Consider the following 25,298-nt stretch of genomic DNA (forward strand, 5'->3'; position numbering starts at 1 on the left):
TTGCATAAGTCAAAATTTGCGTAAGTTGGAAATGTATCTCCAGCCATTACACAAAAAAAACAAACAAAAAAACCCTCCTATTTCTAGCTTATAGAAGTTTTTCCGTAAGCTTGGGTTTGCGTAACCTGGGGAGCATCTGTATATAAGGGGGACTGCCCTGTAGGGAAGGGGGGACACTCTGCTGTCCCCTCAGGGCCTGGAAAATTCCTCATTTGATCACAGATTTATACTGGCCCTCCCTTTCCTTAAAGCCTTGAGAACTTAGATGAGCTTTGTGTCTGAGTATCCTGGGGAGTCAATTTAACACCCTTTGCATTTCTTTCTAAGAAAAAAGAGTAACAGAATCTTCTTTTACCCTCTTCAGGTAACGTGTGCACTGTGTGAGATGCTCTCGGTCCCTGGCTGCAGAGATGCAGTGCAGGAACTTTACCCCCGCCTCTTATTGGCAGTGCTTAGTCATGTCCAGCGAGTCATCGAGCAGAACCCATTAGAGAACATGGTGGTCTACAGGAAAGAGTGTGGCCAGGGGCACAGGCCCAAGGCATTCGATCCTTCCAGGTAATTACTGAAAAGTCAAGGTTCTTATTAGTCTGGTTGTAACTCCTATAGTATTTCTGTACTGTTGAGCATGTGTGGTTTATCTCACTGTGTGTTACATTTCCATGCAGTCAGCAGGGCTCCCTTACTTACAAAGAATGGACAAAATGGATAGTTTTTGTATCATGCATACAGAAACTAAGTGCAATATCTGAGCAGAAATGAGAAGAAATGGCTCCCAGAGTCCTTCTCCCATTACTTCAATATTCACACCTAGATTAAATAATCACTCAGCTCCCCCTTCCCATTTCTGGTCTCTACACTCTCTTGTTAATATTACACAGGGTGCTGAGGATGCAGGTTATGTTATGTTATAATACAGTATCTGTGTCTTGGGGTTTCTATAGACTCATGTAGCTACTAGGAGTGGCGCTGACGTCACTCAGTAACACTGGCATTGTTTTTAATCTAGCTGTGCTCTGGAGGCTGTGAAGACCATGCTCTCAGGTGCTGGTTACTTTGAGGTGTTAGACTATGTGGAGGAACACAGAGGGTGGGACCTGCTGTCCAGCCCCAGTGACTACTATTGTGGAATAATGGAGATCACAAGGTAAGAGACAAAAGCCACTCATTCATCAGCCTGGAACCAGTTGGGGTCTTTGCTCCAGGAACTTGCTACACAATTCATTTTTCACCTGATAACACACAGGTATGTTTGTGTCCTGTTGCAGTGCCATGGTGAAGCATTTCAAGCCTCTTCATCTGCACAGGATTTTTAACAAGCTGATCCCGCTGCTCAACAGTGAGAATGAGCATGATAAAATTATGTCCAGGGCCTTCTATGCTCAGGTAAGTTTCTTTAGCTGTTTGCAGAGCTGGAGTTCTAGAGAACATCTTGCTCCAGGCCTATTCCAAAAGTGAATGGGGCATATGCAGTAGAAGATTTCAACAGCAAGTATTGTTGGGATGGAGACAGATCACCTAGGAGATGGTTCTAGCTCTCTTGGACCATATTAAATGGTACATTTTATCTGTGGTTTTCACTTTTCAGTTCTTGGGGGTCATCTCTATTAACCCCCGGGGGGAGGGATAGCTCAGCGGTTTGAGCATTGGCCTGCTAAACCGAGGGTTGTGAGTTCAATCCTTGAGGGGGCCATTTAGGGATCTGGGGCAAAAATTGGGGGACTTGGTGCTGCTTTGAGCAGGGGGTTGGACTAGATGACCTCCTGAGGTCCCTTCCAACCCTGATATTCTATGAAATGACCCCTAATCTAATTCAGTGAAATCCATCACTTCTACCATTTCAGTAAGGGAGATTTCCCTTCAAATCTAAACATTAGACTGATCTTGAGAACAGCTGTTTAACCCAGAGCTCAAAATGGCTGGCTTAAACCTCTGGGTGAGGTGTGAGTTTTCTCGACATGACAAAGTTTATTTCTCAGGAGAAAGATGATATCTACCCAGAGAATAGAACTGGAAAGCCTGTTGTTAATTGGCTGTGTCTCACTTTGTGTTGCTTGTAGCTGCTCTGGCACCGTTCTGTGGCCCGGAGTCTGGAACTCGATGTCTTGGCCCCACTGAAAAAATGGATCCAAGAGCCAAATCCCATCATGAGGCTGCTGGGACTCAGAGGAATTAGTAATTTAGCTCTCCATACAGGGAAGGTGAGAGAGATATTATTCACTTATAAAACAAACCCCAGAAAAATACACTAGAAAAGATGGTAACTCAGAACCGAATGCAGAGCAATTATGTGAGAACAAAGGCACTTGCATTGGTGTCACTGAAACAGAGTAAAACCAAACCAAGAAGAAATAAAATTACTGGACTTGATCGTGGCTTGGGAGGTAACACTTAAATGGAGTTCCCGTAGGTGACAATGCAGTCCTGGAATGAGGAAAAAATTATCCTTTCATTGTAAAACACACATTAGAAAAGGGATATAATAAACATAAAATAAGACATTGTATAGTACATTGTTCTGTCACTGGTAATTTTTAGAGTTGATTGCATAATGAAAAGCCATGTTTATTAATTTTTTAGTGAATAACCCACTCTACCCTGGTTAACTGGAATTCATAGTGTCACACAATTGGTTATTTGTGAATATTATGATGACTGCCAGTATGGAAATATTCATAAATCCTTAAAGTGTCACAAACTTGTAATGAAAGTTTGTTATTCAGGACTGGATACTCACCTTTTGTTGATCTCCAGTTAAATAGGTTGAGTCATCAATCAGGCAGCAGAAACTGTACTTTGTGACCAATCACAAATCCTGAGTTATGGATAACTGGAGCAGGCAGTTGGCAAACTGTGGATAAGCCACTTGTAGTCTGAAAATTATTTGTTCAGACAATCCAGGGAATACTTACATTTGTTACATTTGCATCTTCCAAAATGAGAAATAGTTTACAAGTTACTAATTAATCCCTTTGCCCCCAAAGACTAAAGGAATTGCATTTTTCGTTTGACTAATCCTATTCTACCAGTTCTCGTAGCTTTTAACAGGCTGCTGCTTCTGTGCAGGTGACACATCTCAGAAATCACCTTCCAGTCCTCCGGGAGTTCTTAAAAGAGAAAGAGGAGAGGATTGCAGAGCAGGCCGTGAAAGCCCTACGAAATATCATTTACTACATGGAAGGGGAAGAGGTCAAGGTTGCATTCTGCTATGTCGTCCGGCCTCTTTGGCAGCTAATTACTGATGTAAGGCAATACCCTGAATGACTCCACATGTGTGCACAGTATTATGCAAAGGAGTGTGGTAGTTACAGAGAATACAGTGAATGGAGTGGCTGAAGGCACAGAGCCTCCAATACTTGTTTGCTTGTTGAGTTCGCTTTGAGTATATGGGCCTGTGCTGTTCCCACCTTTCATATGACGAGCACTTTCACAAAGCACAAATGATGAAGAGTCAGAAATTCTTCAGAATACAAATAATCAACAAGCAAGGCACAGCAGACAGTGCAGTAATGCTGAGCATCCTACAGACAGGGCATAGAAAACGCCTATTAAGTCACTTCCATATCTGAGAGAGCAAATGGACATTTGTTCCTTCAGAGCTTTCTCTAATCTAATTTTTTAAATAATTAAAATACACAGATTTCCACCATTTCCCTTGGGAAACCTCCACAGTCCAAAAGACCCTCAATGATAGGATATGTTTCCAGGTGGACCAACCTACATTGTCCTTTCATCTCATTACCCCTAGTTATATCTGTTTGCAGGGCCATAAATAGAGCCCAGCAACCCAGGTAATATGTATTGAGCAGGCCACAGAATTCTACCAAAACATCACTGATCTAGCAGAACTTCAGGTACAAGGCAGAGTGTTGTGGACTGAATAAAAGATCTTGTTACTAATCGGTCTTGCTTGCTTTTGTGTTGCTCTCTTTTCATTTTCCATTCATTCACAGCAATTTTTTCTTTCTTTATGTATATTTTGGTGTATGTTTTTTCAAGCTAATTTTTCAATATTGGTTAATAATCCCTTCTTTTCCTCCATCCTCTTATTCCCCCTTTCTTTTAGTATTTTGGTGTTATCTCCCTCCTTCGCCCATATTCTTTTTTAATCTTTTTCCTTTCATGCCTTCCTCATCCCTTACCTTTCTTTCCTCATCTTCCCTTGTTGTACATACTCTTTCCTTTCTGTTGATTCCTTGGTGCTTTCTCACAGACTGCCAGCAAGAGTGCTGGTGGTGGTCATGATTTTTGTGATAAGGACCTCAGGAAACTCAATCAAATCACCAAACAGCCATAGGACCGAGTCCACCACAATAAGACGATTCATGTGCTGTGGTAGTGCTGACTGACATGTAGATTATGCTGCTTTGCACCTTGCCTCTCTTCATCTAAAGATTGTGCTAATTGACAGTGCTGATGATGTCACTTATGTTGTGTGGAGATAATTGCAGTAGTTGATGGCAGGAGTCTTTCACCCTGAGAGGTTTCTCCATCTTTGTGTCATTCACAGGAGAGAGAAAAAGTGCGCATTTCTGCCATCATTGCCTTTGGCAAAATGCTGAAATGTGTGAACAAATATAAACCTGGACCTGTCATCCATAATGAAATCTACTGTGCTCTGGTGCCTCTGATGCTGGTCATGCAGAGGAATAATCATGAGATACTCAAGGTGAGTCAGAGCTAAGGAACCTGAATTTTCAAGACCTCCAGCCATGTGGAAGTTCCTCTCTACAGCCATGTTCCAGTCGAGAATCTTATCCTCAATCTTACTCTGTGATAAGAGGCAAGAGGTACCTGACCTGTCCCTTCACTTGCCATGTCCCAGGAGTCTTTGACCTTATTCTTCATTCCGGTTGTATTTTCTCACCAATCATCAGCTTTCAATTTTTGTAACCGCAGGAACTCCTCCATGTCTTTCTTTATCTTGCAGGCATGTGGAGACACCTTGGCAGAGTGTGCACAGGTAATGGGATGGAACCAGCCCAGGAACTTATTCAGACAAATGACCCTGAGTGATCATCTTCAGGTCTTGCAAGAGATGTGCAAATTTCTGGTCAGTGAACTCTGGGTTTTCAATGGGGTTGGGAACAGGAAATTCGACTTCCAGTTTTCAAAAGGATGTCTCTTTGACTCTAAATGCTTCTTTTACTGTAGGGACATTCCTAGCATCAGTGCCTGCTGGTCAGTACCAGATTTCATATCATCAAGGTCAGGATGTGAGAGCCTTGAAAGCGTAACTAAACTAGTCCCCCAATCATAGGTGGTTAATGAATCCTCTCTGCACTTAAATCCAAACTGTGTGAAGGTGTCCTTTGATCCAGGGACAGTGGTGAGCTCCATGCTGTCCCACATGACTGGCCCAAGTGGGAAGGAGAGTCTTTACTGTGTATCTCTTGTTGTTTTCTAGGTGAGGAAATGCAGGAGAATGGTGGGGGACTTCTTACTTGGGAGCATAGCCTACCTAAAGAACCCACAGCCTCTTTTACGAGAGGCAGCAGCCAGGGTTATAGGTAAACAAAATGGCTCAAACCCATTTTTTGTCATCATTCTGCTCTGTTACCTCTAGCTGTGAGAACTACATCCTTGGCTCCTAAGTTACTGATCTGAATCAGACCCCAGGGGTTTATACAAAAAATGGGGCAATTAATGTCCTAACCCCCTATTCCTCTGCATCTAGAAGACTCCCTCTCTCCTGATACCCCAGAGAATCTCTCTTTTCTTCCTTCTAGAGCAGTGGTTCTCAACCCATTTATCATTGCGGGCCGCGGGCTGAGAACCACAATGCCCCTACCCTAATATAGCCCACAGTCCTCTATGCCCAGCATCCCCACCCAGAATGGGGCCAGGAGTGGAGTCCTGGGTGCAGGCTGTGCAAGTGGCTGGGAACCACACCGCAGCAGGGAGCCAGGCAGCAGCCAGGTCCCCCAGCACCAGCCAGGAGCAGAGCACCTGGAGGGGTCGGCAGCCAGGACCCAAGAAGGGGGTCAGGAGCAGAGCCCCACCTAAAACCTGGGACAAACCCCTAGTTCCTAGAGCCCTCCCCCACAAAAAACCTACCCACAGACTCACTCTCCCACCCCCTATCCCACTGCGGCACTAACCAGTCCTCTGCTGGCAGGAGCGCTGGTGTAGGCTGCAAGATGCTGTCTTCCCCTCAGCCAGCCCTGCTCCCTGCCAGACCAGAGTGGAGGAGTACTTGTGGCATCCTAGAGACTAACCAATTTATTTGAGCATAAGCTTTTGTGAGCTACAGCTCACTTCATCGGATGCATGTATTTTCCACAGTATGCATCCGATGAAGTGAGCTGTAGCTCACGAAAGCTTATGCTCAAATAAATTGGTTAGTCTCTAAGGTGCCACAAGTACTCCTTTTCTTTTTGCAAATACAGACTAACACTGCTGTTCTCTGAGACCAGAGTGGCACATTTTGAATTTTTTTTAGCACACAGCTGGGCTGCAGCTGTATGCTAATTGGGCCACGCATTAAGAACTGTTGTTCTAGAGGAATTGCCCTACCTTTGCTCCTCTTCAGCTGGTCCTATGGGAATTTCTTTAGAGATCAGGTCTTCAGATGTTGTAAGTGGGTGCAGCTCCACTAAAATCATTTTAGACTCTCTGAGGGCCTGGCCTCTAGTCTCCTTTAGAATTTGGTCTCTTGGGAACTTCTTAGGAAACTTGGGATTTGGGGGATTTGTCAGATTTCCTGAGAGAGTGTCTTCCTACTCCCTTCATTTGGGAGGAGTGAAACTTTAGAAGTTAGGTGCAGTACCTGATTTTAGTTTTTATTGCATATCTAGAGTTCACAATAAAGAATTTGAACTTAATTCAAGTCGACAGAAATGATGTGATGCTACTGCTCAATGGTAAGGAATTGCTTGTGATCCAGGTTCTTTTGCAATCTATAATGCACCTTCATTTGTGTTATCTGATGACCTCTGCTTCCCCCACCCACCTGACCTCTGGTAATTCAGTAATTCAGGAGGAGTTTATAGAAATGGAGACAGAACTGATTATATTTTAAAATAATAATTAAGGCTATAAACAGAGAGAGTGCTATTATAGATACTTGTTCACTTGTTCTCATTTATTACTATACGAGGGCAAACTACAATATTTGTAATGAATAATTTATTCACTAAATGTTGCCCTTTAGTTTGCTTGCAAATTATTTGTGAGCAGACTTCAATTTTCTCGAGATTTTGTTCATTATTCCAAAAATGCAAACCGTACTGTTCATACAAGCCTCATTCAGCCTATGAGTTCTCATTGATCTGCTCTGCTTGTTTTTATTTATTTACTATTCATTATTTGCTATTTTTGCGGAAAGTGGTTGCTCACACAACTGACATGCTGTTTCTTCTTCCTGAGTGGAAGAATGAAACTTCTGTAAACAGGAGGGGGGAAATCAAAGGTTTCCAGTTGTTCACGCAAACACTTGCAGTGCGGATCTTCCTATGGTTGCTTATTTTCACAAATCATAGAATCATAGACTTTAAGGTGCTTTGTGAGGAAAAAAGATCATCCCCGGCTAACAAAAAATAAAAAGGGTCACAAATCAATCATTTTTTAAATGAACAGTTATTTGTGAATATTCTTTTAGCATTTGCTCAGCTCAGCTCGTAATCTTTTGAAAAAATCTCATGAAGACTTTAACTTTCCATGTTTAGTCTCAACGCATAGGTGAACATTTCTGAAAATGCCGAGGAAGATCCCTTTGGCTACTTTTTAAATTAAAAGAAAGTTAAGTTTTTATTCATCAATAACTCATAACAGCTCAATTTTAAATCTTTGCCCAGCTAGTTTTGCATGATGAGTTAAAATAAGTTTTGGGGGAAATAATTAAACTAAAGTTAAAAGTGATTGTAAAATAGCACCAGAGCATGCTCAGTGAGCATGTGTTAAGATTTTGATGAAAACTAAAAAAGTATTACTGTTTATTATTTGTATTACAATAACAGCCAAAAGTTCTTATAAGGATGAAGGGCTAAGTTCTGTATAAACACAAAATAAAAGTCAGTCCCTGCACTGAAGAGCTTACAGTCTTAGAAGGTCTATCCTCTACTTGTTTACATTAGAGGACTGAGGGAACTACATGTTTTCCGTTACAATGGGGCCAGCATGGACAGGGTTCCTTGGTGGAGCAATTTACAGGTGGGAAATTGGAAATCTCTCATTGAAAACAGAATTTCCTGTAAAATTGCTGTGAAATCAGGGATAACAAAATTATGGACACTTAAAAAAAAAAAGTTGATCTTGGCTCCTCCCATTGCGATATGTATTTCAATTGTGAGTTAAATGTATATCTGAATCTGTGCAATGGGCATGATCATCAGAGTCTTGGGTGAAATCTTGCCCCCACTGAAGTCAATAGCAACAGAATTTCACTCTTTGCTTTCAAATTCCCTCTGCCTTTGGATCTGAAGTGCCTCTGCATTTCCAATGGCAAAAAGTAGAAGCAGTAAGCACAGAACTGGAGGAGTTGCTAAGCAGCATGCTTCTGTCTTTTGCTCAATTCTGTGGAAGTCATTGCGTTGCTGCTCTGTGGTGGTGTGCTCCATTGATCGGGAAGGAATGAGCCAGGAGAAGCAGCTACTCTCCATGGCATCTCTGTATGACATATCCAAGCAGCATTAACTCACCCCCATCCTCCCAGAAGGAAGCTTTGTGCAAGGAGGGAAGCCAGTAGGTTGATAGCTTTTGCAAGAGCCATATTAATAGGGAAGATAAAGAAGCAGGGAAGTACCACAGAGGGGCCAACTTTTCTGGCAGAGTTCCTGGCATCTATATAGTCTAAAGGCCTTGCTTTTTGTTTGTTCTCTGAGGCCTCAATCTCCTTCTGGTCCAGGGGACCATGCAGCAGCATGTGATGCAAGTTGGACTTCTTGATCTTTTCTTCTGCCTCTTTCCCTTCTGTGAAAAAGCTGGTGGGAGGGGAGGGCTGGTTCGACGGGTTTAAATTCTTATACTCCTTTAACTAATTTGTGGGATTTAACATATTTTTCAATTAATTTAGTGTTGAAAAATGCCAAACTGACATTGACCACCTCAGAGAGTTGAAATCTTCCGATCAATCTGCAGAATAGGTACTGCATGAGCGGTGACCATGAGTGGTTACCCCCCCCCCACATATTGCCTCACCAATGTGCTTCAACCTGGACTGGGAGGGACATCCTCGAGGATTGAGACTAGAGTTTGGGCTCTGGGGGCCATACCTTTTTGTGGCATCTTTGCTGCAGGTGTCTAGAAGGGTGCAGTTTGCTGTATACTTGTGTTTGAAATCTGTCCAGTAAGTTACCGGACTGAGATGGCAATAGTTTTATTATAAATAATTCCTATATTTTTTGCAATAAATCACCAGAAATGGATGGGTCTTATGCAAGAGTTCAACAAAAATATGTAATATATCATTAGAAAGAATTTATTCCCTGGAGGACTGAAGGATTGCCACCCTTTTACCAATTTTTTTAAATAGTGCTAAGGGAAATTCTAAGAATGTATTGACAACTTACTTCAGTGCCTGGGAAAAATAGATCAGAAAATGGTTATGTTAATAAAGCATTTAGAGGAGTGATGTCCAGATAATCCAGGATCAGTAATGGTAGCATAGTTTCTGTCATGGTAAATGCTTCCTTTCTAAGATGACAGAATTGTTTGAAAGAGTTAAGAAAGTAGCGATAAACGAGGAAATAAATGTGTTTAGCTTTTCAAAAGGCTTTTGATAAAGTCCCTCACAAAAGACTGTTAAGGAAACTTAGTAACCAGAGAGCAAGAAGTAAATTTTGGCATATATTAATAACTTGTTAAAAGACAAAAAGCAACACAAAAAGCATGTTGCAGTCTCTCAAGGATCAGTAATAGGACCTGTTTTCAATATGTTTAATATCCTCCTGGAAGATGGGATGAATAGTGAGGTGGTGAAATTTGCTGATGACTCAGTCATTTAGATTAATCAAGACTTGGAAGAATGAAGAGGAATTTTATAAGACTAGAAAATTGGGCAACATGACAGGGGAGAAAATTCAGTGTAGATAAAAGTGGGCACATTGCAGGGCTATGAACTGATCATAACCCCTCAGGAAGGAGACCTAGATGTCATTATGAACAGCTCAGAGAAGACTCAAAAGTTCCGGGATACATTGGACAGTAGCTTTTTAGCACTTCCTAATGAAGATAACTTTATCTTGAGGTGGTGTCAAGCTAATTTATTTTCTTGGCTCTGCAGTGTACAATTGACCATATTTTGATGTTTTACCTTGGTTTGTTATCTCCTTTGCTTTCATCAAAGCCAAGCAATGTTCTGTTGGTCTGGTTGCACATTTGGATGGGAAATCTCCAAGCAACAGTGTAGGTCCAGTGTGCGAGGTAGCAATTGTGAGCAGGACTCTTCCTTCTGAATTAGTTCTAAACTGATGCCAGACCATGTTTCTAGGGGGCAGTGTGCTGCTGCAGGCACTACCCAAAGCTGAGATCTCAGACTTTTCTGGTTATTGAAGGTGCTCTGAGTAAGATTATTTGAACGTTAGTGTCCTGGCCAAATTTCAGTGGGAGCAACTACATTCTGCAAATCTAAATCCCTCCTGGAGCTGCAGTAGGATAAAGGTTTTCTTCACTTTGTGTCCTGAAATGTATGTAGCGGGGCTTGTACACTTGAAGGAATCCTTGTGTATAGTTTGTATTCAAATTTTTAAGTTTATAAAGTGCTTAGAGGTCCCATATATATATATATATATATATATATATTATATATATTATATATATATATATATTATATATATTATATATATATATATATATTATATATATTATATTTATAAAAATATAAGGGACCTAATTCTGCTCCCACAGACAGGTATAAAACGGGAGAACCTCTATTGAAGTCAGTGAGCAAGATTTGGCCATCTGGCTGAGTTGCACTTGGCACAGGCCTGGAGGCAGGGCAGGGGTGGTTTATATCATCTCTGCTGCTCCCTAATCCTTGGGCTGCTCTTGTATAGTCTTAGGGCTGCTCTAAATTGCATCCCCCTGGGCAATGGCCCTCCTGGCAGGCCCCATTTCCCTTGGTCAGGCCCCACTGCTGAGGGGTGAGGATAGCACTGAGCCACTACTGGCTCTGTCTCTCTTGGGAATACCCCTTCCACTAGGGAAGTGCTCAGGAGACCAATTAAAACAGCTCTATGGCCCCTTTGCCCCAGTGGGCTGGCAAAGAGGGGCCAAGAATCTAGCCCAGTAGTGTCACACTTATGTAAAACCAGTGTAACTGAGATCAGAATTAGGCTCATAATATTATTTCCCTTATGATATGGTATTACATACCTAGCTTAAGGGCATATTGAGTTTTTATTTGCTTTCTTCTGAAGCATCAAGTACCAGCCACTGCCATGATAGGATAGTAGGCTAGATGGACCATTAGTCTATTCCACTACAACGCCTTTTGTATGCCTTTTGTATTTCACATAGCTATCCAACGGAAAAGTCATTTACAAATTGTAGATCCAGGCTGAATTCGAACCAATGATGAAAATGAAAGACTCTATAGACCAGTCCCAATCCTCACCACTGCAGTCTTTATTCTTATTTAAAATAGATTCAAATGAGGTTTATAAAATAAATTAGAAATGGGAAAAAAAGAGATATTTCAGGAATGTTCCCTACAGTGCTTTGTGTTGTCATGTGGTAAACATCAGTCCAGTCATAGGGCATCCAGCCCTTTTTTCGTCGAGACTATACTACAGTTTGAAAGACTTCACTATTCGTAATTTTTTTCACATTTGGCATACATCTTCTGTGCTTAATGTCATCCCATTATTTCTAGTTACACCCCTTTACAATTCCTAACCCCTCTTCTGATAGGATAGTTCCCAGGTGTGAGTGTGTTCTGATTGCGCTGAAGAGGTTCCAACTTTTCCATTTACAGAACAGAAATGAGGACTTCACAAATTGAACTCGATGGTTCTCAGTCTATGACATCTAATGTGATGACTGAATGCTTTGGCCTGAAGGTGGTGACGAGGGGTGAGGAAGGCTAAATGCTCATCCTGGCACACAGGGCAGATTAGAAATAATATATATTTTCTGCTTCTACTGCTGGGATATGGCATGGGGCCCAGGAAAATGGCATAAAATAATGGAGCCTAATGAAATGTCATCTCATTGATACTGTGAGCCTTGACATTCATTTCTTCTTGGTTTCAGCTCTTGATGATCTCAAATATGACCCTGTAGCCTCAGTTTGCATTGCAGCTATAGATACCATAACAAATATTGAGACAGCTTGTTTGCCTGAAGCAGAGTCTCTCTCCAGATTGAGGAGGTTTTTCTGTTCTCTGCCTGTTCAAAGAAAGATGAAGATTTTTAAAGACAGAGAAATCCCATTAAAGTTCAAGTCCAGCTCAAAGCAATTGAGAGGCAAAACCGTCCCTGAAGATACCTTAACAGCAAGCCAAGAAGAAGGGGGAAAGAGCATGAAACAGAAGCTATGGAAGCTCACAAGGAATATGAAAAGGGAAAGACTCTAATGTTTTGGAAATACCTTCCTCAAAGGTATTTACTACCCTCTCACATCCCAGTAATTATTGATTCTGTTGAATATCCAACTGAGAGAGGTCATGTGAACTAGAATGGGAGGACTGCCACTCCCCGACTACATCTGATGGGTTAGAGTTGTCGAACCTGAGACAAGAAATCCCATTGTATCTTCCATATTAACCATAGAATCATAGAATATCATAGAATATCAGGGTTGGAAGGGACTCCAGAAGGTCATCTAGTCCAACCCTCCTGGAATGTGTTCAAGATCCCATTCTCCAGATATATCAGATACATACTTTCGATCTAGTCCACTGTATTCATGTAGCCATAGGCCTCAGAGAACCCCATTCACCAAACCAAGAGAGGATGTTATTTATTTATCATGGAGGAGAGAAGGCAGGCAATATACCTGTAAGAGTATCTTAGTTTTTTGTTCAGAATCAGTGATTTAGAACATTTGTTAATTTCGCAAAAAGAAAAGGAGTACTTGTGGCACCTTAGAGACTAACCAATTTATTTGAGCATAAGCTTTCGTGAGCTACACAGAATGCATCTGATGAAGTGAGCTGTAGCTCACGAAAGCTCATGCTCAAATAAATTGGTTAGTCTCTAAGGTGCCACAAGTACTCCTTTTCTTTCTGCGAATACAGACTAACACGGCTGCTACTCTGAAACCAACCATTTGTTAATTTGTAACTCTGAAGTTTCAATTTAAGAATTTTTCACTAGGACACCTATGAACAGGGATAGAGGGCAAAGTTCAGGGCTTTTTTTGTGTGGAACTTTTAGTCCAAGTTTCCTAACTTTGAAATGGTTGTCCTATGATAAAGATGAGGTTATTTTCAATTATTGGATATCTGTTTACAAACAGAATTCTGTCTCAGTCCCGTTTCTCCCCCCCCCCCCCGAAAATACAGTGCCTGCCATTAAAATCTTAGCATCTGTCAATCTGGTTTTTTGCATTCAGATTTTGAGATTCTATAATCTCCACTTCTTGTTTATTGCCAATAGGTGGTGATAGAGCACTCTGCATACAGATTACTAACAGAAGTGGCGATTGCATGCCACCATGTTGCATCTACAGGCTTCTCCGCACAGCGGCTCTGGCCGTACTTTTGTGTCTGTGACCCGGAAAATATATTCCCCCTTCCTTCCTAAAAATGTAAAAGTGTTCAGTTATTTTGCAAAGGTGCATTTACCAAGATGGCTTGTGTTCCTGGTCTGGATTTTGGTCTTTTATGTAGTTCACTCTTTGGAATGAATTAAAGAATTTATCCAGAAGAAAATGAAGGAAAATCAGGAAAAATTATATGGTATTTGTTTATTGCTATTCTGGCACCAAAGTAAAAATGATGGTGGCACTTCCCTTTTACAGCTTCCACATTGGTAGCAAGCAGTGGGGATGTGCACGCAGCATTGCAGTAAGTGTTCTTGTTAACCCATGCTACTTTCCTTACCTCACAGGTGCTGTAGCTGCACGTTAAAATCAGAAATTGACTGTGCTGATGGGTCTGCAAACCCTCCAGTAGCTGCTAAGAGAGTGAAAAAGCAGAGTCACCCAGAGCAGCTGCTGAACCAATTGAGGGAGGAAGAAAAAAGTCAGGGGATAGTTTCCACCTCATTTGGCAGTGGGACATGAGGAAGTATTCAGGTCTGATGGACATGAAGGAGACAGAAGACGCAGGAACAGACGCACGGGACAAGGAAAGTGACACCCTCAAGCCATTTCTTCGGAGCACAAAGCTGCAGATGGAGAGGGTCAGACCTGGAGGGGGGAGTGCACACAATGCAAAAGGGACCTGCAAAATCAGGCCGTGGTTATTCTCTACATGACAGAGGGTTTCCATACTGTCCTGCCATCTGCCTACCACATAACCGAACATTATCTACCCTCAGCTTTACTCTAGCAGTGACCACTTCAGTTACCTTCTACAAGCTATACCCTCCTCCTAGCACAAGTGCCAGCATTGTAGTCTGGTTGTGTCCCCGCTTCCTTCTGGCCAATAGCAATAGAGTTAATTTCCCCTCCCCCTGGTTTTGCTTTGTTTGCTAGTGTTCATTAACGGTTGTGGGGGTTTTAAAATAAGTGTTGCAGTGCTATTTTTCTGGAGTGATCACCACCCTGTGAGCAAAGGTTGAGTGCCCAAAATGATCATTACAGTGCCTTTGTCTGTAATCACCCCGATCACCAGGCCCATCACAGGACCTTGCCTTGGCACCAGTCTCACTTGTGTGTAAATAAAATCAAGTTGTGAAATTACAGTAGCACTGGTGGATGTCATCCCTAACTATGTTCCCAGTTGTTGACAGCAGTGGTGGGTTCCTGAAACTCCATGGGCTTCTTACTAATAAAATGCTGCACCTTGCATTGCTTCTCTTATGAGCGGTAGCTGACTGCATACATCAAGACACAATGGCTGTCAATGAGAATCCAACCCAAAACCTTCAGCACCAAAACTACAGGTTTCTCTTGAGCTAAAGGCACACTTTTATAGCTGTAAATTTGTAGCAGGCTGCTATAATCTCTGTCCCAGTCAGCCATTAGAGGGGGAGACAAGCCTGTGTACTGAGGGCTTAATCCTTTTCTCCTTGTAGTCCATGGCAAAACTCCCATGGACTTCAGTGGAAGCAGGATGGTGCCTTATGCTAGTGTATTACATTTCCCCCATGCGCTCACAAATGTCAAAGGAATGTTACCTTTGCTAGACTGAATCAAACCAGTGGCTCATCTAGTTCAGTATCCAGTCACCAACAATGGCAAGTATCATCCTTCAGAAGAAGGTGCAAGAAGCCTTTTCAGTAGGAAGTCAGGGAATAACTTAAGAGCAGAGGAAGTTTCCTTCTATACCCCATCAGTTAAGGGCTGAATTATGCCCTTCCAATGTTATTTTTATTGATACTAATTTAACTCTGGATGTTGTTGTTATCCATATAAATATCTAATCCTTCTTTTAATCCTGCCAAGCTTTTGGCCAAAATGGTGTCTTGAGGTAGTGAGTCTCACAGGTAATTGTGTGTTGTGTAGAAGAGAAGTATTTTCTGCAATATTACAAAAAATACAGTCTGCGGCAATAATGAGTATAATCAGTGGATTTATTTGCTCAGAGAGGCAACTCCATCAAGTCTCGAGCTTGCCAAAGGCACATTTAATCAGCATTCTGCACCACCTGAGTTGGTGGTGGGAGCAACTTTTGTCCCCGGTGGTGTAAACCAAAGGAGTAGCCGGTGAGAAGGGTGTCTCAGAATCACAGTGTAGCCAGACACCACATCTATCGCTACTGTGGGGAAAGAACAAAGTGCCATTCTGCCCTTTCTCAAACAGGCCAGTGTTCTAGAAAAGGTGCATATCTTCAGGTATTTTGGTCAACTTGCCTACGTGAACATCAGGCACCAGGCCTAGTAACACACCAGGGGTTGCCTCAATGGAGCAGTAACCCTTTTGATTCCTGGTCTCCACTGCTTCCTTGTGTGAATGCAGAATGGGTAAACCTCTTCCACCTGAAGCATTTCCACCATTTGGGAAACTCCTTTGGTGCTCAAACCCTTCCATTATCTTAGGGATATATATTGTTTTTGGATCACATGCCTCTGCAGGACTTTGTTTATTGACAGACACATCTCTGTCACACAAGCACATGCTGTTTCCAGATCAAACGTATGTGTCACTGAGTGGTAATCATCATTGGTTGCCAGCTTCCACAGTACCATATCCACTGTCTTGTCTACGTTGATTGGATTTTGATAAGGTTTTCACTTAAAATTTTACTTAGTCTTTTGCAACACATGTATAGGAATGAAAAATGGGTCTGTTTTGAACACTGTGAAAAGGAAACAACTTTGAAATTTTACAAAAAATAATTGTATGTATTTTTAAATGGCACTACTTGAGTGAAAATGTCAAAAAACAGCATATTTTAAAGGTGTTACACACAGGAGTGCTGGTAAACTTGACTGAACTTTATTTCCTGCTTCCAGATGAAAATAATGCCTTATGCACCCCAGCCCAAGAAAGCAAAAGGATAGCATCTGTATACTTCATTTGGGAGTCACTGGTAGGAGGCAACAGAGAATTCAACAGAAGGCTTTTATCAAAAATGGGAAATTCTCCACAGACTGCTAATGTACCAGGGGTATCGAGAGCAAAAAAACCTTGACTTGCTTGAAAGGACCACCCTGGCCTTGTTTATGTGCCTTTGGACCTAGTTCTTGTCTCCAGATTTGTCATATCTGTGTAGTCAGCGGGCTTGAAGGGACAAGGCTGAGGCCAAAACTAATTAATACTTCTTAACAGTTTTGAGGGAAGGAAAAAGCATGGATCCTCTAAACCTATGATAGAGCTATTTTGCTAATGCAAAATTACACTGATAATGATATTTTTTCACTTTGTCTAATCTGCCTTGTAAATGAGCATGACTCTCATTTTTAATTAATAAAAAACTATTGTACAAAGTTTCTTCTGTAAAATCCCACTATTTATATTTGTGTATTACTGTTTGCTCTCTAATACAGAGGGTATACTTTTACTTTGGTTGTAAAATACTGTATTTACAGTATATTGGCAGAAAGCTGGTTGCTATAAAATATCAACCTAAATTCTGTGCCAGAATGGAGTTTCTACACAAAATGCTTGTATTCTGTGTCATAACGATGCTTCTGTTAAGACTGTTCATGTGATGAAATAATGTCTGTGATGAAATTCATATTCTTTACCACATGGCTCAAATACCTGGGTTTTATAAACAATTCCTTTGGCAGCCGCACAAAAGAACCAGTGGCTACCTAATGTTAGTCCAAACCTCAGTTTGCTTTCCCAGAAATTGCATTCCTGATGCCTTTCCCACGTTTGGAGGAGAAAGTAAGGTGGTTTGTCCAAAAACAGCAGTCCCACTAATTTTCCAGAATGTGTTTATGAAGGTATATTCATATATCCTGTTCAACAAGGGAATTCTACCGTTATGTAAATTAAGTGCATATTTTTAATCCAGTTCTTGATCTATGGAAAAGTACTATTCACAAGTCAACTAATTCATATAGTGAAATTGGGAGGGAGGAGTTTTGTATTTTTCCTTTTCTTCTAGCAGTTTTGATGTATGGGATTAGGAACACTGATGTATTCATATATGGGCTGAGTCCTGGGGTAAGAGAAAACAAAGTGGTTATATCTGATGGTCAGAAGAGAGTTGTGGGCAAGGGGGGGAAAAGGTTTACAAAAATGGATGATGATTCATAAAATGTCTATGGTTTTGGTTTCATTTGGTTGCGCGTTTTTGTGGATGGCTCTCAGACCACTTGCGATTATTTGTTTCTAGTAGCACTGCTAATGTGCTAGGTGCTTTCCAAACGTAAACCACGACTCAGCTGTGTCCAACACATTCTTGGGTATATTAGCAATGTCTTCTGTTTTCCTGTTAGTCCAGGAAGGTCACCCTAAACTCAGTAGCGTGGGTTAGGGTCTGAGACAAAAATGCCTTTTCGGCACCATGGCAATAGTGGGTCAAGCTCCCATCCCAGCTATGGTTTTGTGGGCAAGGCTAACAATTCAGGGCTGTGTTTGATAGTAGCCCTTTTTATTATTTATTCGTTTTTTATTATAATCATGTTACATAATGTGTCAGGTTTCTTCTCATTTGATTTTCTGCATAAAAAATAATTATGTACTTGAGCATCAGTGTCATTCCTAAGGATGGGCCACATGATGACTGGCTCTTGTGCCCCACACAAAGGCACAGCCACAGTCCCTGCACTTGGAAGAGTATAGGAACTCTGCTCCCTCCGTGGTGTACCCCCAAAAGCACATGTCGCCTCGAAGGGATAGGGAGGAGATAACGTCATGGCCCCACCCCACTCTGCACCTCCATGGTGCAGGGAGCAGGCAGTGCTGAATGCAGGAAGGACAGTGCAGTTTGTACAGGCCCACTGTGCACAGGATTGCTAGGGGAAGGACTGTACCATTTGATTTCCAAGTGCAGCACTAAATGAACTTCATTGTGAGTTGCTTTTTTCTATTGGGCACTGATAGTCCAGGAAGAATTGTGGCAAGGGACAGTAATATCTGCTTCTTTCTTATGCTGCTTTCTTATACTCAACCTCCTAGACTTACTGCTGCTGTCCCATGCCACCATACCTAGTGGAATAGAAGAACTAAAAACTTTAATGGCAACAATTGCTGGTTACAAGTAATCAACTTTACCATGGTGTTCTTGGTAGTCCCCTGGCTAAGCACAGGGAACATTCTGGTAATGTTAATTAAGCAAGAACAAAGACTTTAGTGGTGACCACTATGTAGGAGACCTTGCTCTTTCACTCTCTCTCTTTTTCTGGCTTTATACTCTCTTAATATAGGATTAAATTCTGATGGTTGCCAAGCATCTGCACATCTAAGTGACTTTAATGGGAATTGTAGGTGCGTAGCATCTCAGAGTTTGGACAGGAAGTTAGGAGATTTGATTCTTCACTGCCTTGCACCTTGTGCAGGCATTTACCTTGGTACAAACTGCATGTGAAAAACTACACAATCAGAATTCTTGCACTCTTTGCATGTTCACAAGCAAGGAGAGAAACCAGTTTACAGAAATTGCAGAACATTGTCATCAATGGCCTACAGACAAATTTTACTACATAAGAAAATTGTATGCCCCAAGAGGTTCCTGGATGAGGAGGATAATCAACAAGAGAATCCTTGTGAAACTGTTGCAGTTACTAACCAAGATGGTATACCTGGACTTTAGAGAGGTAAAATACAGGATGAATGCCCTTTGAAATTCTGCAACCAACTGTAGTGAAAACAATAAGAAGACTGATTTTTCAGGAGGTGCCATTAAAACCTCAACAGTTTTCAGCACAGGAACCTGCAATAATCATAGTATCATCCTACAATTAACAAAGGAGATACCACTATGCCACAATCAGTGTGTACACTGGAAAGGCAATGTGTTCTGGGCTAGGTCATGAGACTGGGAGTCAAGACACCTGAATTCTATTCCCAGCTTTGCCATTTACCTCAGGGGCAGCAGGTTTGTATAATTTTTGGTGGTGCCTAGAATGGGTCCAAGTCCCGCCTCCCCCATGAGGGGGGTTTGGGGTATGGGAGGGGCTCAGCACGAGTGCAGGGGTGAGGGGTTCATGGTGCAGGAGGGGGCTCAGGGCTGAGGCAGATTGTTGGGGTGCAGGGGCCGGGCTCTGACTGGGGGTGTGGGCCAGGGATGAGTTTGGGGTGCAGGCAGGCTGCCCTGGGGCTGGGGCCAGAGAGGAGGACTCTCCCCCAGCCCTTTCCCCACTGGCAGGCAGGGACATGCCGGGGGAGGCACTCGGGGCAGCAGGCCAGGCCAGGGGAGAGACCTGGCACCAAACATTGGTAGAGCCAGGCCCTTGCGCCCTGAATATTGCTGGAGCATGGGCACCATGGGCCCATATAACTCACCACCCGTTTACCTGCTGTGTGATCTTAGGTAAGTCACTTCACCGCTCGTGCCTAGGTGCCTCAGCTCCCACACGTTGCCTGTCTTAGCCTTTGTTTGTTTACACTGTAAACTCTCCAGGACAGAGACTGTTTGTCACCACATTTATCTATGGACCCTGATTTCAACTGTGGCCTCTTGATGCTACTATAATACAAATAATAATAGTTAAATTTTTAACATTGCCCACTGTATTCAGTTTGAGTAGATTCAGCTCAGTGCACAGGCCTGTGTTATAATTTCAGCGGGAGTTAAATGGTGCACAGGGCCTTGGTCAGGCACTCAGCACAAGAGTGAATTTTCCCTTTGATGTTTCATTTTTTTAACTAGCTCTCCTTCAGTATTGACCTAGCCTTTACCTGAAGCTGCAAAGGCTCCTGTGTCCATACACAGTGATTTACAAGCAAGATCTCATAAGAGCTTATTTATTTTAATATTATGACTCTGTTGTGTCAATCCGTAAAGACAAGCCTTACTTCAACCAGCAATTTACCAACTTTATCTAACTGCATGGTGCAGTGCTTCAGGAGAACATTTAATTTCAAGGCTAAAGAGAATAAAGAGGAAACTGAGGAGCAGAAGGATCCGAAAGAGGCTATAACTCAGTTTAAATCATGACAGCTGAAGCAGATGTTACAATAATTGATTTAAACAATGTTAAGTATTCATTTTCTTAGATAAAACTGAGAAGAAAATGGACAGGAGGGCTGAAATATGAGTTGGTGCTATGGATATCATGTGTCTTGGATTCATGATGTGCTGTCAGAGTGGGCACATAGTGTAGGGTTAAATTCAAACATTTCTTTGAGCTGTAAATTTTATCCAGGTTGTTTTCATTACCCTGTTTAATAGGCAAACACTGGATGTGATTTTAGTCTCTCAGCAGTGCAGATCAGAAGTAGCTCTATAGAAAGGAAAACAGCCAGGACTGGGTGAAATAAGTATATAAGTATATTCTATTTTAAAATATCCATTAAAAATGTAAATAGTTTTCCAATACATTTTAGTGTATATTTATTGAATTTGCTTTAAAAATCCCCACAGATTTATACATTTTAAAAGTCCCCACAAAATCTGGAGCAAAATTCAGTAGAACTTGCTATCAATTCCCACATATTTTCAGTGGCCTTTTATGTGACAAATCAGTGCTAAAGAATATACCTGCTTCTATTTGATTTTAACCTTTTTCTTTGGCATATCTTTTCCTCCAACCCCTTTGATTCAACTGCCAGGTGCCATTTGTACATAATCTTGCCAGACACTAGCAAGTTTTCTTGGCAAATCCCTTCCCCTGGCAATGTCCGAATTATTTAGTGTACCTCAGGGAAATCAGATGCTGGTTAGACGTTATACAACATCACAAACCACTTGCATAAATTATAGTTTTTTATGATATTTCACTATGATGTACTGAACTAATGTACTATAGTTTACTAATGCGAGATTGTCTCTGAGGTCAGTGAATAGCACATTGATATGTGGCTTGTTGTGATGGGATATTGTCAGTAAAACAGTTTAGAGAGTTGGATAGTGATTAAAAGTTTCTTGCACATTTTTAGCATCTCAAAGAGAAGCTACCTGTTGGTTTACATCCTTCGTAAGTCAGTTTTGCATGCTACCTCAGAGAACTTTGGCTGATTTAGAACGTCCATAAAAAAGTGCTTTATTAGCCTGTCATAAATCTGGGCGGGCAGAGATTATTGTTCACTTCAAAAATCTGTCTTGATCTACCGGTGGTAATAATGAGTACTAATTTAACCCTTAAGTGCTGGCATTTTCCAGCTTGTCAGGCAAATTAATTACTTATAAGATGTGTACCCTATGTACAGAATTTGAGTGACCAGCTTCTGCTAGATTCTCTAAAATTCTCTTAATTGTGCAGTGAATGGTCCAAATCCTGCTTTTATTTACAGCAATGTAAATCCACACATACTCCAGATTTGCACTGGTGTGACTGACGACGGTGTTTGTTGCAATGTGCCTTTGAAGCCTATTGTGTGTGCACTAGAGGCTCAGGTTCTGCCACCCTTAGATTGTGTAGTATCTTCCTCTGCAAGTAGCCCTATGAAGATCAATTTCACATTATGGTTGAAAGAATCAAAATCAGTTTTGCCCCATGCCAGGATAAGTCAATCGCTTTACTTGCAGAATAAGACACTGCTCCTATTGAGTAAGAGCAGCAGCATATGGCCCTCAGCATTTAGAATTTATACTGAGCTTCAGGCCCTTTCATTTTTGAAAAATTGGTTTTTCTGACATTATTTCTGCTTTACTACACTGGGTTAGGGTGAAGTATTATCCTGCTAAGAGATCAAGATTGATTTTATTCCCTTATTCATGATGTAAAAGCAATGAGACTCTAAGAGGAAAGGTTTGGAAAGTAAAAACCCCCTTAGCTCTCAGCAGGTCTCTGCATTGGGTGGACATGGCAGCAGGAGGATGCAATTTATACACCATGAAGGGAGACTAAGAGGAGGGTGGATGTGAAACCTTTTTGACTTACCCTTCCCATTCCCATTCCCGCCACCTCTTTGGGAGATTAATGTGTAGTCTGATAAACGCCAGAGCAGTTGGACTCCCTTTACTGGAAATGAAGGGATTAAATGCCTTCCAGAAGGAGATTAACTGCCTGCACTTAGGACTCACTTCTGTTTCATTACTGTCCTGTTGTCTGAAAGTCATTGGCCATTGTTGGGATCTAAGGCCTTGCTGAAAACACAGAAAAATGATTCAGCAAAATGCAGAAAAAATCTTGTAAGACCTCTTACACTGGAGTCTTCGCCCTCAGTATCAAAAGGGTGCATGCGGTGGTGTTCCAACAAGACCCCAAGGCACTTCATCACCCCAAACTCAATTACTGTGAAAGTGTTAGACTATGACATCATGCTGAAGATATTAACCATGCCATGGACATTTAGGAGTTGTCATAGTAATAGTCTGATCCAGACTTTTCAGTAGAAATTCAGCAGCATTATGGCCTAAAGCACTCACAACTGAAACAAAAAGGAATACAATACACATCTTCCCAGACTCAGAAGTAAAAACCTTTGTAAACAGAGATCATGCTTCCTTCATTCCAAAGGATTATCACTAAACATAGAATTACCATCTCATAATTTAAATATTCTGGAAGGAGAACTGCCGCCTACCACATGGATCAGTGCCCTAGGCAAGTCAGTGAACCACCTTGGCACTTGGACATTCAGTGAGAGATATTTTGTAGTGGATCTAAATAAATATTTCCTTAGAGAATAATACCTAGAAATGAGATTCACTTAAATTCTGGGCCCCAGAAATTATTTTACAGTTCAGGGGATTCAACTGCATCAACACAGACACTAACATCAAGGAAATCAGCAGTTAAACCACCGTCTACATCCACATCAATCTCAACTCACATGCCTTCCCACCCAAACATCATCACACGTGAACACACATGGATTCCTCCACTCCACAACGGTGTTTTATTTTTCTTTTTAAAATTGTCTCATTGCCAGCATCCCCACTGTTCTAATCTCTCCAGGGCACTTCGTAAGATTAGCAAATCCACATGATGACAATTTGGGTGTGGTTGGTAATTTGATCACCACTGATGCAACATGTGCTCCTTGAAAAGAATAAAAGGCTGGAATTGGTGACATATGAAACACAGTGTGAGCGTTTGCCAAAGAGCATGACCTTGGCAGTAAATACCACCACAGAGCTTATGGAGGAAACTGAAGGACAGCAAACTACAGTCCCTCACTGCAAAACGTGAGGACTTGGAAAAGACAGTAACAATGATGCTAGACCAGGAAGAATTCTACTATGCTCTCTACTCCGAGAAGAGGCTTTCTCTCTTTATTATATACAAGTACTGACAAAGAATTCTATAATTCAGATGGAAATCAATCCTGAGGCTATAACATAAATCAGCATACATCACTTAAATCACCTTCTGTACCAGATGACTGGAGGCTTTCAAAAAGGCTCCAGTGGTGATCTTGGCAATTTCAGTCCAGTAAATCTAACTTCAGTACCAGGCAAATTGGTTGAAACTATAGTTAAAAAAACAAACAAACCCAGAATTATCGGACACATAAATGAATATGATTTGCTGGGGAAGAGTTAACATTGCTTTTGTAAAGGGAAATCATACCTCGCCAATATATTAGAATTCTTTGAAGGGGGCAAAAAACGTGGACAAGGGTGATCCAGTGGATATATTTGGATGTTCAAAAAGCCTGTGAGAAGGTCCCTCACAATTAGCTCTTAAGCAAACACAGTAGTCATGGGATAAGAGGGAAAGGCCTCTCATAGACAACTATCTGGTTAAAGCACAGGAAACAAAGAGTAGGAATAAATTATCAGTTTTCATAATGAAGAGGGGGGAATAACAGTGTCCCCCAGGGCTCTGTACTGGGACTGGTGATGTTCCGCATCTTCATAAATGATTTAGCATAGAGACCTCTGTACTGTACCTCTGGCTACAGATTTCTTAAAGTCCCAAACAAAATGTACCTAGTTTACATGTGGAATAATAGGTGGCAGTGAATCTAACTCTCTTTTATTTGATGTCTACCAAAGCCAGCTACTGCTGGCTTTGTTGATTCCATGGGGCAAGCTCTTCAAATAGAAGATTTAGGGATAGTGATTGATCCAGCTCCAATTGAAATCAGTGGAAAAAATGACCATTAACATCAGTGGGAACAGGTTCTGTTCTTACTGAAATATGTCTGCAATAGCTTACAGTCTAGTGGCTAATAAGATTGCGTGCATAGTTGCACAGGAGAGCTGAGGGCAAAAGAATCTTTTTACTCATACACAGGGATTGAGCATAATTACCTTGTCCACAGGTAAGTGCAAAGGCTATGGAAGACAAGCCACTGCTAGTATCACTAGTTAACTCAACTGTGGTGGAGAGAAGATGGAGGAAGTCAGGGCTGCCTCACTGGTTGCTGTGGAGGGGATAACATATAATGAGAACTTAAGGCATGGGGAAGTGGCCATGGTCACCCAGTACTTTGGCCATTAGAGTAAACTGTAGGCCAGGGGTGGCCAACCTGTGGCTCCGGAGCCACATGCGGCTCTTCAGAAGTTAATATGCGGCTCCTGGTATAGGCACCGACTCCGGGGCCGGAGCAACAGGCACCTACTTTCCAATGTGCCGGGGGGTGCTCACTGCTCAACCCCTGGCTCTGCCCCCACTCCACCCCTTCCCACCCCCTCCCCTGAGACTGCCTTGCCCTCATTCCTCTACCTCCCCCCAAGAACCTCCTGCATGCCATGAAACAGCTGATCGGAAGGTGCGGGGAGGGAGCGGGAGGTGCTGAT

At 41.9% G+C, this 25,298-nt stretch overlaps 1 protein-coding gene and 1 long non-coding RNA gene across 4 annotated transcripts in view; one reads left to right on the plus strand and one right to left on the minus strand.

The window, feature by feature from the left end:
• Positions 1-16,981, plus strand: part of LOC140909325 (maestro heat-like repeat-containing protein family member 1) — a 64,658-nt gene extending 47,677 nt beyond the window's left edge. The window contains exons 32-42 of the mRNA XM_073338363.2: positions 365-558; positions 1,010-1,147; positions 1,269-1,386; positions 2,061-2,201; positions 3,067-3,243; positions 4,511-4,669; positions 4,931-5,053; positions 5,408-5,510; positions 6,798-6,863; positions 12,193-12,540; positions 13,993-16,981. Coding sequence (XP_073194464.2) covers positions 365-558; positions 1,010-1,147; positions 1,269-1,386; positions 2,061-2,201; positions 3,067-3,243; positions 4,511-4,669; positions 4,931-5,053; positions 5,408-5,510; positions 6,798-6,863; positions 12,193-12,515 — 1,542 coding nt within the window. The 3' untranslated portion in view covers positions 12,516-12,540; positions 13,993-16,981. The remainder of the gene's footprint in view (positions 1-364; positions 559-1,009; positions 1,148-1,268; positions 1,387-2,060; positions 2,202-3,066; positions 3,244-4,510; positions 4,670-4,930; positions 5,054-5,407; positions 5,511-6,797; positions 6,864-12,192; positions 12,541-13,992) is intronic.
• Positions 16,982-23,882: 6,901 nt separating this feature from the next.
• The window catches only part of LOC140909329 (uncharacterized), a 119,102-nt gene continuing 117,686 nt past the window's right edge, over positions 23,883-25,298 (minus strand). For all 3 annotated transcript variants that reach the window (XR_012158178.2, XR_012158180.2, XR_012158179.2), the window contains 2 exons: positions 24,810-24,922; positions 23,883-24,022 (listed from right to left, as the gene is read on the minus strand). This is a non-coding gene — a long non-coding RNA (uncharacterized LOC140909329). The remainder of the gene's footprint in view (positions 24,023-24,809; positions 24,923-25,298) is intronic.

The sequence above is a fragment of the Lepidochelys kempii genome, chromosome 3 (genome assembly GCF_965140285.1).
Source record: "Lepidochelys kempii isolate rLepKem1 chromosome 3, rLepKem1.hap1, whole genome shotgun sequence".
Taxonomy (NCBI): Eukaryota; Metazoa; Chordata; order Testudines; family Cheloniidae; genus Lepidochelys; species Lepidochelys kempii.